Raw genomic sequence first — 12,385 nt, 5'->3', positions numbered from 1 at the left:
TTGTTTTTGCCGTTAATGCAGTGGTTGGAAGAAGTTGGATCTTGTTGCAGGCCTTGAAGCTTGAAACGAGCAGATTTAGTACTCTTGGGTTGGAGAAGAAGAAATCTGTAGATTCTAGAACAGTCAGAACTGGAGATTTCTGCAGGTGGTGGTTCTGATGCCAGGGACACGCCATCGTCTTTATCATTGAACGTAGAGTTCCTGGAAATCTGAGACAAGCAGATTTCTGGAGGTGGTAGTCTTGAACCTGTGGTTTCAGAAGCCTTGGAAAAAGCACTGTGAATCCACTGTGTCTTTGAGGAATTCGGATAGCCTTGTGTGTCAGGCCTTCCTTCACTTCTCTTCCTGTTACCACCACTCCTCTAGTTGCAACACCACTCTTTGTTACAACACCACTCTCCTCACTACAGCACTACTCTCTTCTCTTTTATATATATATATTTATATATTTGACATAAATTCCATGTAAATACAGTAATTAAATACAATGTTCTAGCTCAACTGTAATTTAGACTCAACATTGCATATCTTTGCGATGTCTCTATTGCAAATATGCACATTGCAATATTGATGATAAAACGATATATTTTGCAGCCCTAATCATTAAAAAAAACAGATATTATTAAAAATCTGAAGGATATTTTTAAAGTAGTCCTCTAAAAGCAAGTTTTGATTTAGTACGTTTTTTTTTTTTTATGCATTATCAGGAGCAACAGGAATTAATTTTGCTTAAAAGAGTGCTTTTTAAGATGTAGCAGTTTTGTCCAAAGCGTGACAGATTTAAGAAAACGTGATTTCAATACACAAGCAATTAAATACAAAAAAAAAAAAATAATAATGTTTTGAGGCATAACCACGACACAAGCTGAATAACTGATTGGAATATTATGTTAATGCCTGCTATTTGTTTGTTACAAGAGGTGAGACAAGAAAGAGAATATGTATCAATATAAATGCAGAAGCTGTGATTTAATCAAAAGCACAAAACAGACTTTTTACATTTACAAAGAAAATACTAAACATTTGCAAGACATCTGATGAACTTAAGACACAGATAAACATAATCAATGAAACAAATGAAAATAAACGATTGGCTACAACAAAGGAAAGCATAGGAAAAAAGGTGAAAGAAACTAATCAAAAAGCTTAAGTATTGTTTTCAGTACTTTGACATCGTGCACTGATCACTTTGGTCGAATGCAACTGCAGCAAACAATTTTGCTGTTAAGTGTCTAATAGTCATCTAAATGTAAACAGCTTGGCTTAAACATGGCTAAACTTGGGTCGGTGAAAATATAATGGACATCTAAGAATAGCTCAAGACTAGTTGTCAAATAGACTTTATATGTGTAGTCTTTCTTTTCTGTTTATCTGATGACTACACTGCAAAAAAAATGCTTTTCTTACTTAGATTTTTTTACTTGTTTCTAGTCCAAATATCTACAAATTCTTAAATCAAGAAGCAATTTTTTGACAAGCAAAACATATTGTCTTTTTTCATAAGAAATAATATCCCAAAATGAAGTGAGTTTTTCCCTAAATCAATCTAAATTGGCAAAATAATCTGCCAATGGGGTAAGCAGAAAAATATTGTTTACCCCATTGGCAGATTATTTTGCTTGATTTAGGAAAAACTCACTTAATTTTGGTATATTATTTTTTGCAGTGTACAGTCTAGTTTTGGCCTATTCTTAGACATCTATTAGATGTTCACTGACAGTCCAAATTAATCCTTGTTCTTGCCAAGATGACTATGATTAGACATCTATTCAACATCTTTTAAAAACAAAAAATGTGTGCTGGGAATGTATGTTTAGGTGAGAATTAAAGTAAAAACGTGTCTGTCTTTTTAAATTTAATCTACTTAAACTTTCGAATTATTTTCTTAATCCAGTCAAGATATGCTGAAATCTTAGTATACACATTAGGAAGCGAAGGTGAATTACAGGCATCAGGATTTCCAAAAGATGTGACACCAACAGCAGTGTTTCCACATACCAAAGGACCTCCTGAATCCCCCTGTTAAGAAACAGATCAATATGTCAGTAGTGAAATAAATAAATGCATTAACATAAACCCTGAGTCATATTTTTTATACGTACTTTGCAGGATCCACCAAGACCATGTGTACACATCATCTTTGAGACTGAGTATTGTACATCTGAATTTGGACCATGTTTGTTCCATAGTTTTTGGCACTTTTTGTTTTCCATTATTTCCACTTTTGCCTCCAGTAGATAATTACTGGTTGGACCATCAGTCTTCTTTGTTCCCCAGCCAGCAACACTACAGCTAGTGCCTGCATTGATCACTTTTTTGTCTTTTTTCTGTGGTATTGATATCAAACTAATATTTTTGCTTAGTTTGACTTTTTGCTCTAGCTGTAATAAAAAATAAAAAAAAATTATAATTAAAGGGGTCACAAACTGACTAATCTAAATTACTTTTATCATTTCACAAATAGGATTGTATTATCTGCACGTTTCAGAACTCCAAACTTTAGTCAAAAAACTTTAGTGAAGACAATCCGATCAAGATGAAAGGTTGTAGAATATGCTTTTTTAACAAAAATGTGTCTAAACTCTGCAGATCAACATCTGATTCTACATCACTGACAGTTTAGCTCCGTCCACCAATACACGCATGTAGCAGAACAACTAGAGGCAAACTCAGGGCTAAAGAGAAACTGAAAACAAAAAGGTCACAATAAACAGCCAGGGGTGTGTTTCCAAAAAACCATTGTTAGCTAACTAAAGTCGCAAGTTCCTTCGTTACAAACATATGTCGTTTTACTTGGCGTTTCCCAATTCCATCATTCCAATAAACAGTCTCAAACTACGTTTCAAACTTGTACGCTTGCAACTACACCTCTAGAGCTGTAGTTAGAAGCATAGTTCCTGGTTGTGTTCTATTCCCCGATATATCCCCTATTCCCATTTTCATTTAGAACATTCTAACATTTAAACTTGGAATGTTTAAATAAATAAAGTTTTATTCCCTGAAAAAATGACAAAGCACAGTATTGTTAGGGTGTTCTGTGTTTGTCCAAGATATTTATCGCTCGCGGAATTCATTGTTTTTTTTTTTTTTAATTATTAACTTCATTGAACAAAGTAATGTCCTTAATCAGACAACAGACAAGCATCATAAACAAATTGTAATAAAAAGATACATAAAACACAAGGTGTTCTATTAAATCACAGAGCATTACATCATTCTTTTTCTTCATTTGCTTAAGCGATAGATAAAGACATACATAGTTCCTTGTAAAATACATACAATTCGGAGAAAATTATTAAGAACCTATTCTTATGTAAAAAGACCTTCTCAAAAATAATAATTGAGTTAATTGCTAAATCGTGTGTTTCATCTTTCAAAAATAAACCAAATAGTACATTTTCTTTTATTAAAGCATGTAAATCTTCAAACTCAGAAAATTTTCAGAGAATTCTGCGCAAGCTGCAAAGCTCCATTGGAAACAACGAATTTGCGTAAACTCTAGAAAAGACGCGATATGCGCAACCCATAAAAGGCCGCCGTCATTTGCGATCTAAGTTGGTCTTCTTGCACAACCATGGTGGATTCACCTGATTGTTGACAAATGAGTTGCGGATCCGTTCCTTGGCAATCCTTCACTGGGCCTTTTGCCCTTAGCAAAAAAACTTTCCAAAGATGTTTGTTATTCATTTTGCTGTTTGTAGGTTAAATTTGGATGCTCAGGTGACCGACATGTAACGGAGAGGATATGGTCATTTTTCTAAATAAAAGACTTAAAAAATTTTTTTTCAGAGGATATGGTCATTTTTCTAAATAAAAGACTTTAAAAAAATTTGTTCAGAATCAGATAATAAATAAAAGAAAAATAATGAATGATTTTTTGTGCGGCTCTGTACTAATTTATCCACGGCCCTGGTGGTTGAGGAACACTGCTGTATATGACATGGGCCCTTTGGTTAGAACATTTCTGACACTTTGAATGTGTCAAATTGTAAAAGTAGGCTTAAAAAATAATAAATAAATGAACAATATCTGAATAATAATAAAAATATTATTATTATTATTAAGTAGTTTTTTTTTCATTTCTTAATAAGTAGCCTACTGTAAATTAGGCCTACAACCATTAACAATTTATATGATTTATTTATGAGATTATAATATGTGTTAGCTAAGTGATTTTATTTGGAATATTCGTAAAGAAAACATATATATAGGGCCTACATGTGTCGTTTACATATATTTCAATTAATATTGAAAACAGGTGCATGTTTTATCAAAGCTAATACTGGACTTTTTTATTGCAAGTGCATGTAAAACAATAATTTCCACAAAACATTGTGGAGTTTTTCTCTAAAGAAGTCCACCCCATTTAGAGCATAGTTATGGGCGTTTTACAATATAACTGACATGATTCAAACTATGGATCTGCGAAAGAGAAGCTATGGGTTTTGGGAAATACTCCTCACCACATCGTTCTATTCTCAGATGATATATCGTACTATGATAGTTCAGCCACGAGTTATGTAGTAGTTTGAGAAACACACCCCAGATCAACTCTATGCTGTGTGAGGCAAATGGTGGTTACACCAGATAAATATTGGTTTTTTGAACTCTCATCTGAGCTCCCCAATACATTAAAGATGTTCATTTTAGAGTGGCCTTTTATTGTGGCCAGCCTAAGTCATATGTGCAATAATCATCCTGTCTAATCTTTATACGCCTGTGACACCTGTTTGGTGGATTAATTATCTCTGCAAAGGAGAAGTGCTCACTCTCACATTTCAGACAAATGTGTGAACAATATTTGAAAGAAATATGCATACAGTGGCAACCCCGGATAAATAAAGCGAAAATGAATGAATGAATATGCATACATTAAAGTAGCTCATAAAAATGAGAGTGTTTCTATATTTTGTGTATAATACATTTACCTTCAAAAGCATGATGTCATTCTTGAGAGTTGTATTTTTATACTGCTTAGGTGTGTGGTAGGACATCACATTGATGCGGACAGAACCCGTTTCATTCTTTTTCAGATCATGTGCACCAACCACAACTGTCAGCTTTTCATTTCTGATGAAACAAAATTTTAGTACTATGATAAAGTAGTTATTTCATTAAAAAAAAAAAAACACCTCCAACCAGACAGTACATAAATATTAATGAACCAAAAGCCTTACTTTTCCCAGCAATGTGCAGCAGTCAACACAAACTGTTCAGTAATGAGAAACCCACCACAGATATGGTTACTGTTTTTCTGAATAGAAACCATGTAAGGTCTGGAGTGAGGTTTTGCTCTATTGCCGTTCACTATTCTCACATGTGCTAAGAAAAAGAGACAGGGAGATAGTGTTAATGCTGTTTTTCAGTGCATGCTAAAGACATATTGTCTAGAAAATAATCTGTTGTATAGGCAAGCTCACCAGTGAAGGTCAGGTGTGGCACCAGAGAAACCAGCAGGAGCAGAGATATGATGATGATGGTCATGATGAAGACTTTCAGTGAGCTGTTGCTTGTAAAACTGTAGAAATATATTGTAAAAGTGGGTGGAGACAATGTGATTTTTTTCTTGTTCTTCTTGTGGTAAAGGTGTTACTTTTATTCTCGATCCTTGCTGTCCCATTTTCATATGGTTAATTTTTTTAGCAAGCGTTGTCGATCTTTTAGACGCTGTAGACCTCCATATATGATTGTCTTTGTATGGAGCATCCTAAATAGTAAAAGGTATCTGCATGTTTGTTGTAAAACAGACATGAAAATATATATATATATTATAAATGGGAACATAAATGTAAATGGGGTGAAAACTTGGAAATTACCTGGTTTGTTGCTAAGTTTCAATATTAATTTAGTTGTTGTTGTTTGTTTGCTTAGCTCTGCTTTGTATTGTGATCGCATCACCACCTTGATTATGCATTATTGTTCTATAATTTAGCAGCTTATCATTCAGTAATTCCTCTCATATTACATGTATAAATTATAAGCTTCTGTCTGACATCTGGCAAAATTAAGTTATTCCTATATTGCTGTTCTGTACAAAAAAAAAAAAAAAAAAAAAAAAAAAAATATATATATATATATATATATATATATATATATATATATATATATATATATATATATATATATATATTTACGTTAATTTGTTTGTTTAGTTGATCCATGTATCATTAAACAATAGTTTTCAAAACCCACTCAGATAGAATTTTATGGAATCAAGCAGCCTGGTTTAGAAAGATGTTGACCTCTGGTGGTGGGTTTAGAAAATTGCAGAGGTGGTAAACTTCCGAATGATGTTTATGTAAATAATATGTAATCACGAAACCAGGAACTATAATGGACTATATGCACAGCTTGCGTTTTTCTGCCAATGATGAACGTCCGGTGAAAGCTTTTTGTAATTATTTTCAATTTCAATCAGGTTCCTACAGCATCAATGTTGTAATGTAATTCAAATATAATCATATATATATATATATATATATATATATATATATATATATATATATATATATATATATATATATATAAGCATTCGTTTGGTTGTTATAACTTAAAAATAGACAAAAGATCGTTTAAACACAGGTGCAGCCATTAGCAGCAGGCTAGCATACAAAATTCCATTGAAAATACTGGGGTAAAATTAATTTCCATATTTTAAAGACATTACTTAGAAAAATATAAATTAATGCAGTGCTTCTTCTTTGGTCTGATGCCCACTTTCTATTATATCTCAGCCAGGCAGTATTTTATTTTTATTTTTTAAGAAATCAGGTTTTATGTGGGGATTTTGTATGGGATTATTGACCAGAAGCCTTGTGGCTGGCTGACTGAAATTAAAAGTCTGTGTGCATATACTGCATTGCACTTCAGATATATAAGACACTTTGTAAACAGATTCAAGATTTGAGAAAAACTAAAACCTATCTTTGTTGATCATAAACGTCACTGACTTAAGTTTTTAATCGATAAGGGGCTGTCACTTTAAACACTTTCCGAATGCACAAGATCAGAATTTTGCACACTTATTTTTTGTCTAGATTTTGACAAACCTTTTCAACTCCTAAGGAAGTCAGTTGTTTGGTTTTCAGCATTTCATAAAATGTTTTGTTTGTGTTTAACAGAAGGAAGAAACATTGAAGCAAGTAAAGTGTCAAATATTTTAGGACCATTTTTTTTTAAGGAAACACAATATAAATTGTAATGTTTACATGCTAATGAACATGTGGTTGTTGTTATTAAGAATTGATTTGGCGTTTGTATTATTGTGGAGGGAGTCATTTTGGTTACTTGATTCTTTTTTTGTATACAAGTATTTTGTAGAGCTGGAAAAAAGTGCAGACCTGGCATATCGATGCTTGATAAAAGATTGCTTTATTCAACATTTAAGAGCTCAAAAACAAAAGCTTATACTTTTTCAAAGCAAATTACGCCCTTTGTTTCCAATTATGGAATCGATCCATGGAAGAAACTCTGAAATCTTCATATAAACCTCAGGTCGTTTACGACTATTGCAGACTCTTGCATCACCAAAGGATGTGACACCAACTGCAGTGTCTTCACAAACCAAAGGACCTCCTGAATCCCCCTGTAAAGAAGCAAATCGACACATAAATTAAGTACTGCTTCTCTCTATGTTGTCTCAAATTAGAAATCAATTTTACGTACACCGCAGCTTCCTCCATGGCCATAGACGCAGATCATCTGTGAAGGTAAGTATATTTTCTTCCATTTATTTTCACATTCTGTGTTGTTCATGATCTTCACACCTGCTTCCATGAGCTGTGTGCTCACTTTCCCTTTAAAGCTCAGTTTTCCCCATCCAGCGACTGCACAAGCTGAATCTGGCTTGATGTCTCTTTCTTGCTTCGACATGGAAATGATCTTGACGTTCTTGTTTAGTTGGACTTTTTTCACTAGCTGTAATACAAAAATAAACCTGTCATTAAAATACAGATTGACTCTTACTGAAAGCGATTGTTCAACCAAAAAACTAATTTACTAGCTCTTTCTTTTGTAGAACACAAAAGATGATATTTAGAAAAATGCTGGAAACTAACCATTGACTTCCATAGTATTTGCTTTTCCTACTCAGGAAGTCAATGGTTATTTTGAAGATAGCTGAAGTTTCAAACTATCTTTATTTGTGTCCAACAGAAGGAACCACTAGAAGGTGAGTAACTTTTCATTTTAGAGAAAACTATACCTTTAATTTGACAAGAAAAAAAGATTAATGAATTGTTTGACAAGAGTGGATTACCTTTAAAAGCATAACATCATTACGCCAAGGTTTAACAGTGAAGTCTGGATGCAAGTGGTAAGACTTGACTTTCATACGGACCAACTTTTCCGACCTATTTCTTAAGTTGTGTGCACCAACCACAGCAGTTAATATCTCATTTCTAAAACACAAATATTTTTATAAGTGTTAAAATCAATACATCATCTATTTTATATATGATTCTTTGACATGATGATTTTTGATGTTATGCATTGCAGTTCAGACTAAATTAAAGTCATACCCCATTCGGCAATGTGCAGCGGTCAAGACAAACTTTTCAGAAATGAGGAATCCACCACAGACATGTTGAAAGCCCTTCTGAAGAGAAACCATGTAAGGTCTGGAATGAGGTTTTGCTTCTGTGCCGTTCACTATGCCCACATGAGCTAGGAACAAAATAGTTTTATCAGTCAACTTAGTAACCACATACAAATAAAATATTGAGCATGTTTACATGGACATCAACATTCCGATTTTAATATGATTAAGACAATACTCTGATTAAGAATCTACCATGTAAACAGCAATTTTTGATTACCGTACTTCAACTTAAATCATAATCAAACTAAACAGAAATCGAATTAAGACGTGGAGTATTCCTGTTTTAGTTGTACTATTGACGTGCAGTACAGACATGTAAACACCTTAATCTCTTGTACTGTTTTGTTGGACTTTTAATCCCATTTGGCGACAGGATATTCCATACGCACCTGGCTGTTTGACACTATTCTCTGCATCTACCGCAAGGACCACAGACACCTGCATTGTGAAATGTGGAAGTTTTTTTTTTCTTTCTATTCAGCGTGTGGTATCAAATTCCATTAAAACAACACTCTTCCACCAGTGCTTACTTCATACTCACATCCAATACCGCAGTTTATCACGGGGCATAAATGAAATGTTACTGAATGAAAGTGAAACTGCAAAGCTGCATTTGAGGTCAAAAATTTAAAATTTAACATCTGAAATGACATGAAACTCAGACACTTCCGATAGCCTGGTGACTGGCTACAGTTTTGTAGTACTTTTCACTTCGTTTTGGGGCAGGATAACACACAGGAGACGTTAATGACAAAAAAATTGAGAATGGCTTCAAGCAAGATAGCACAACTTTGGTGCAAGGGGGAAGCGGTGATTACTCTCATCTAGAACTTCCGGTTTTGTTTTGGGGAGCCTGATTGAAAAGTTAAGGAATTAAATGGTGGATGTTGCTTGAGAATTTGAATCTACCGTTGCCTGTTTGCATGATTAGAGAAATTAACTGCAGTTAGAACTTGTCGCAAAATTAAGAAATGAAATGCCCAAAATCACATATGGTACCATGAGGAACACAAACTGTTTAAAACGGCAACTAGGGTTTAATGTTGATGTAATGATGTTACTTGAACTATGTACTATAACATCAAATAAAATGGGAACATATGTAAATAACTTAATCATATTATTGTCTTATTCAAATTAAGGTTAGTAGTTACTGATGTATATGTAAACACAATCAATGAGTAAAATCTCACCACTGAAGGTCAGGTGTGGCACCAGAGAAACCAGCAGGAGCAGAGAGATGATGATGGCCATGATAAAGACTATCAGTGGGCTCTCAATGACAACACTGTATATATATCAAAAAGGGTGGAGAAGTTGAGCTTCCTTTACGTTGTTTTTTCTCAACTTTTTTGGTGTCAGAAACACTGATTGTATAAATATATTCCATGCGTCATTTATTAAACAGCTCAAATCACACAGTACAAAACACCTATGCATGAGAATTAGACTATTGTGTTAGTGTCAGAATCAGGCTAGAAATAGTCAAGCGGTTGAGCCTTCAATTAAGAGTTGATAGAATGTAGTTTATGAAAAATAAAGCAAGTAACAAATCAACAGATCAATGAAATTTTCAAACAAAATAGATACAATTACAGTATATAGACAGGAAGGAAAATTTCACAGTAGCTGTTCAGGATACGGCCTGGTCCGGGAATGTGGAAACCTTGGTATCATCTCTTCACAGGCCTTGGATCACTTCAGTGGCACTGCATAATCTCTGGGGGCCTCGGGATGAGTATTCCCAAGTGAAAATAGAGAATAAAGAGAAGAATTAGCATTGCTGCTGTTCTTAGTGTATATAAATGAGATGCAAAAACCTGCATGGAGCACATTCATGCATCATAATACTATGTGATGCATTGAGTGTATGCTTTACTAAAAAGATACATCTTTAATCTAGTTTTGAACTAAGAGAGTGTGTCTGAGCCTCGGACATTATCAGGAAGGCTATTCCAGAGTGTAGGAGCCATAAATGAGAAGGTGCAACCTCCTTAACTTGACTTTGCTATTCTAGGTACTACCAGAAGCCCTGAATTTTGAGATCTTTAAGAGCGAGTTGGATTGTAGCGAGACAGAAGGTTGGTTAGATAAACAGGAGCTAGATTATTTAGAGCTTTATAGGTGAGAAGTAATATTTTAAATTCAATACGAAACTTAACAGGCAGCCAGTGTAAGGAGGATACAATTGGGGTGATATGATCATATTTTCTAGACCTGGTAAGAACTCTGGCAGCTGCATTTTGTACTAGCTGAAGTTTGTTAATAGAGAATGTTGGGCAGCCAGCAAACACAGCATTACATTAATCCAGCCTAGAAGTCATAAAAGCATGAATTAGTGTTTCTGCATCTGAGATGGATTGCATACTTCAAAACTTGGCGATATTTCTCAGATGAAAGAAGGCAGATTTTGTGACATGGGAGATATGATTTTCAAAAGTGAAATTGCTGTCTAATATGACACCCCGCAGATCTTTTATAGTAGAGCTAATGCTAACTTTGTATCCCTCTAAGTGCAGGTTGAGTTGTGAAATCTGCTTTGTACAGAATCCCACATAATCTAAAGAGAATTAGTTGGCATGTAGATGCAATACGGCGACGCAGTGGCGCAGTAGGTAGTGCTGTCGCCTCACAGCAAGAAGGTCGCTGGGTCAAGTCTTGGCATTTCTGTTTGTAGTTCGCATGTTCTCCCTGCATTCGTGTGGGTTTCCTCCGGGGGTTCCGGTTTCCCCCACAGTCCAAAGACATGCGGTACAGCTGAATTGGGTGGGCTAAATTGTCCGTAGTGTACAGTATGTGTGTGTGAATGAGTGTGTGTGGATGTTTTTCAGAGATGGGTTGTGACAGGAACGGCATCCGCTGTGTAAAAAAATGTGCTGGATAAGTTGGTGGTTCATTCCGTTGTGGCGACCCCCGATAAAAAAAAGGGACTAAGTCGAAAAGAAAATGAATGAATGAATGTAGATGCAATGTAACTGAAATTAAACGAACAGAACCTCAAAATGAAGCGTGACCAGAACTTTTGCTTACACATATTAGTTAGTTACATATTAGTTATTAGGGGTTCCTCAGGGTTAATGTCTTGGCCTGGTTTTGTTTTCCTTATAAACATGCATGGTTCAGGATTGGTTGAGCTACGCATCGATGAATTTGCTCTTCAGTGTTTGAACTCTCAGTAATGATTTTAAATCACACTGAACTGAGCTGAACTTAAACACTAAAAACTGAACTACACTGTTCCAGTTACTATGACCATTTATGTGAAGCTGCTTTGACACAATCTACATTGTAAAAGCGCTATACAAATAAAGCTGAATTCAATTGAATTGAATAGAATATGTGCTCCTCCTAAAATTATATTGTCAAAATCATAATGTGGCATTTCACCCCACCAAAACTGCAGGGCCCATGCTGGCTTTTTTTGTGGGCTCAGTGAGCTAAGACTAGCCCACACCAAATCTAAAAGATTCAGTGTGGGCTCAGTACGGGTTTTATGTAGTAGCCCACATTAGTGAACAGCCCATATTAATCCCATGAAGTCCACACGGTTTTTCATGTCAGTCTATTTTATTTCTCTTAACGTTTTAGTATAACAGTATGAAGACCTGTCATCTGACAGGAAGCAGGAAACAATACAATGTGTAGCATGACTCATTAACACAAGAGGTCTACTAACAGCTTCCTAACTTCTCTGCATTGTGGACTGCATTCAAGTTTGTGTATTATTATTGTTTTGGATTGTGATCGTGGACTATCGGAAAACTTTTAAAGAACACCTTTTTTATT

The 12,385-nt window shown here is 34.7% G+C and overlaps 2 protein-coding genes across 3 annotated transcripts; both read right to left on the bottom strand.

Annotated features, from left to right (window-relative positions):
* Positions 1-697: 697 nt before the first annotated feature.
* Positions 698-5,524, bottom strand: si:dkey-78l4.8. 2 transcript variants are annotated; one of them, XR_012398134.1, is made up of 6 exons: positions 5,421-5,524; positions 5,178-5,322; positions 4,929-5,070; positions 2,103-2,381; positions 1,636-2,019; positions 947-1,564 (listed from the first exon to the last, which is right to left on the bottom strand). XR_012398134.1 is itself a non-coding variant. In XM_009296360.5 (5 exons), the coding sequence occupies exons 1-5, from the start codon at positions 5,482-5,484 to the stop codon at positions 1,861-1,863; spliced, it is 789 nt and encodes a 262-aa protein (XP_009294635.2). In that variant the 5' UTR covers positions 5,485-5,493; the 3' UTR covers positions 698-1,860. The 2 variants fall into 2 exon arrangements, 1 of the variants encoding a protein (XP_009294635.2); XM_009296360.5 differs by having other exon boundaries at positions 698-2,019; positions 5,421-5,493.
* A 1,237-nt stretch (positions 5,525-6,761) lies between these two features.
* Positions 6,762-10,756, bottom strand: si:dkey-78l4.7. Its single transcript, XM_003201050.6, has 5 exons — positions 9,793-10,756; positions 8,520-8,664; positions 8,258-8,399; positions 7,666-7,917; positions 6,762-7,585 (listed from the first exon to the last, which is right to left on the bottom strand). Exons 1-5 carry the CDS (start codon positions 9,851-9,853, stop codon positions 7,415-7,417), a joined length of 771 nt encoding a protein of 256 aa, XP_003201098.2. The 5' UTR covers positions 9,854-10,756; the 3' UTR covers positions 6,762-7,414.
* Between the last annotated feature and the right edge of the window lie 1,629 nt (positions 10,757-12,385).

This window comes from Danio rerio, chromosome 22 (assembly GCF_049306965.1).
Source record: "Danio rerio strain Tuebingen ecotype United States chromosome 22, GRCz12tu, whole genome shotgun sequence".
NCBI lineage: Eukaryota > Metazoa > Chordata > Actinopteri > Cypriniformes > Danionidae > Danio > Danio rerio.
This window is presented reverse-complemented; position numbering and strand designations above follow the sequence as displayed.

Coding starts and splice junctions, on each gene's coding strand:
- si:dkey-78l4.8 (XM_009296360.5), bottom strand. CDS start 5,484: ATGACCATCATCATCATATCTCTGCTCCTGCTGGTTTCTCTGGTGCCA. Junction 5,071..5,177: donor GCTGCACATTGCTGGGAAAA/GTAAGGCTTTTG, acceptor TTGTTTCATCAG/AAATGAAAAGCTGACAGTTG. Junction 2,382..4,928: donor ATGACATCATGCTTTTGAAG/GTAAATGTATTA, acceptor TTTTTATTACAG/CTAGAGCAAAAAGTCAAACT.
- si:dkey-78l4.7 (XM_003201050.6), bottom strand. CDS start 9,853: ATGGCCATCATCATCTCTCTGCTCCTGCTGGTTTCTCTGGTGCCACAC. Junction 8,400..8,519: donor GCTGCACATTGCCGAATGGG/GTATGACTTTAA, acceptor TTTGTGTTTTAG/AAATGAGATATTAACTGCTG. Junction 7,918..8,257: donor ATGATGTTATGCTTTTAAAG/GTAATCCACTCT, acceptor TTTGTATTACAG/CTAGTGAAAAAAGTCCAACT.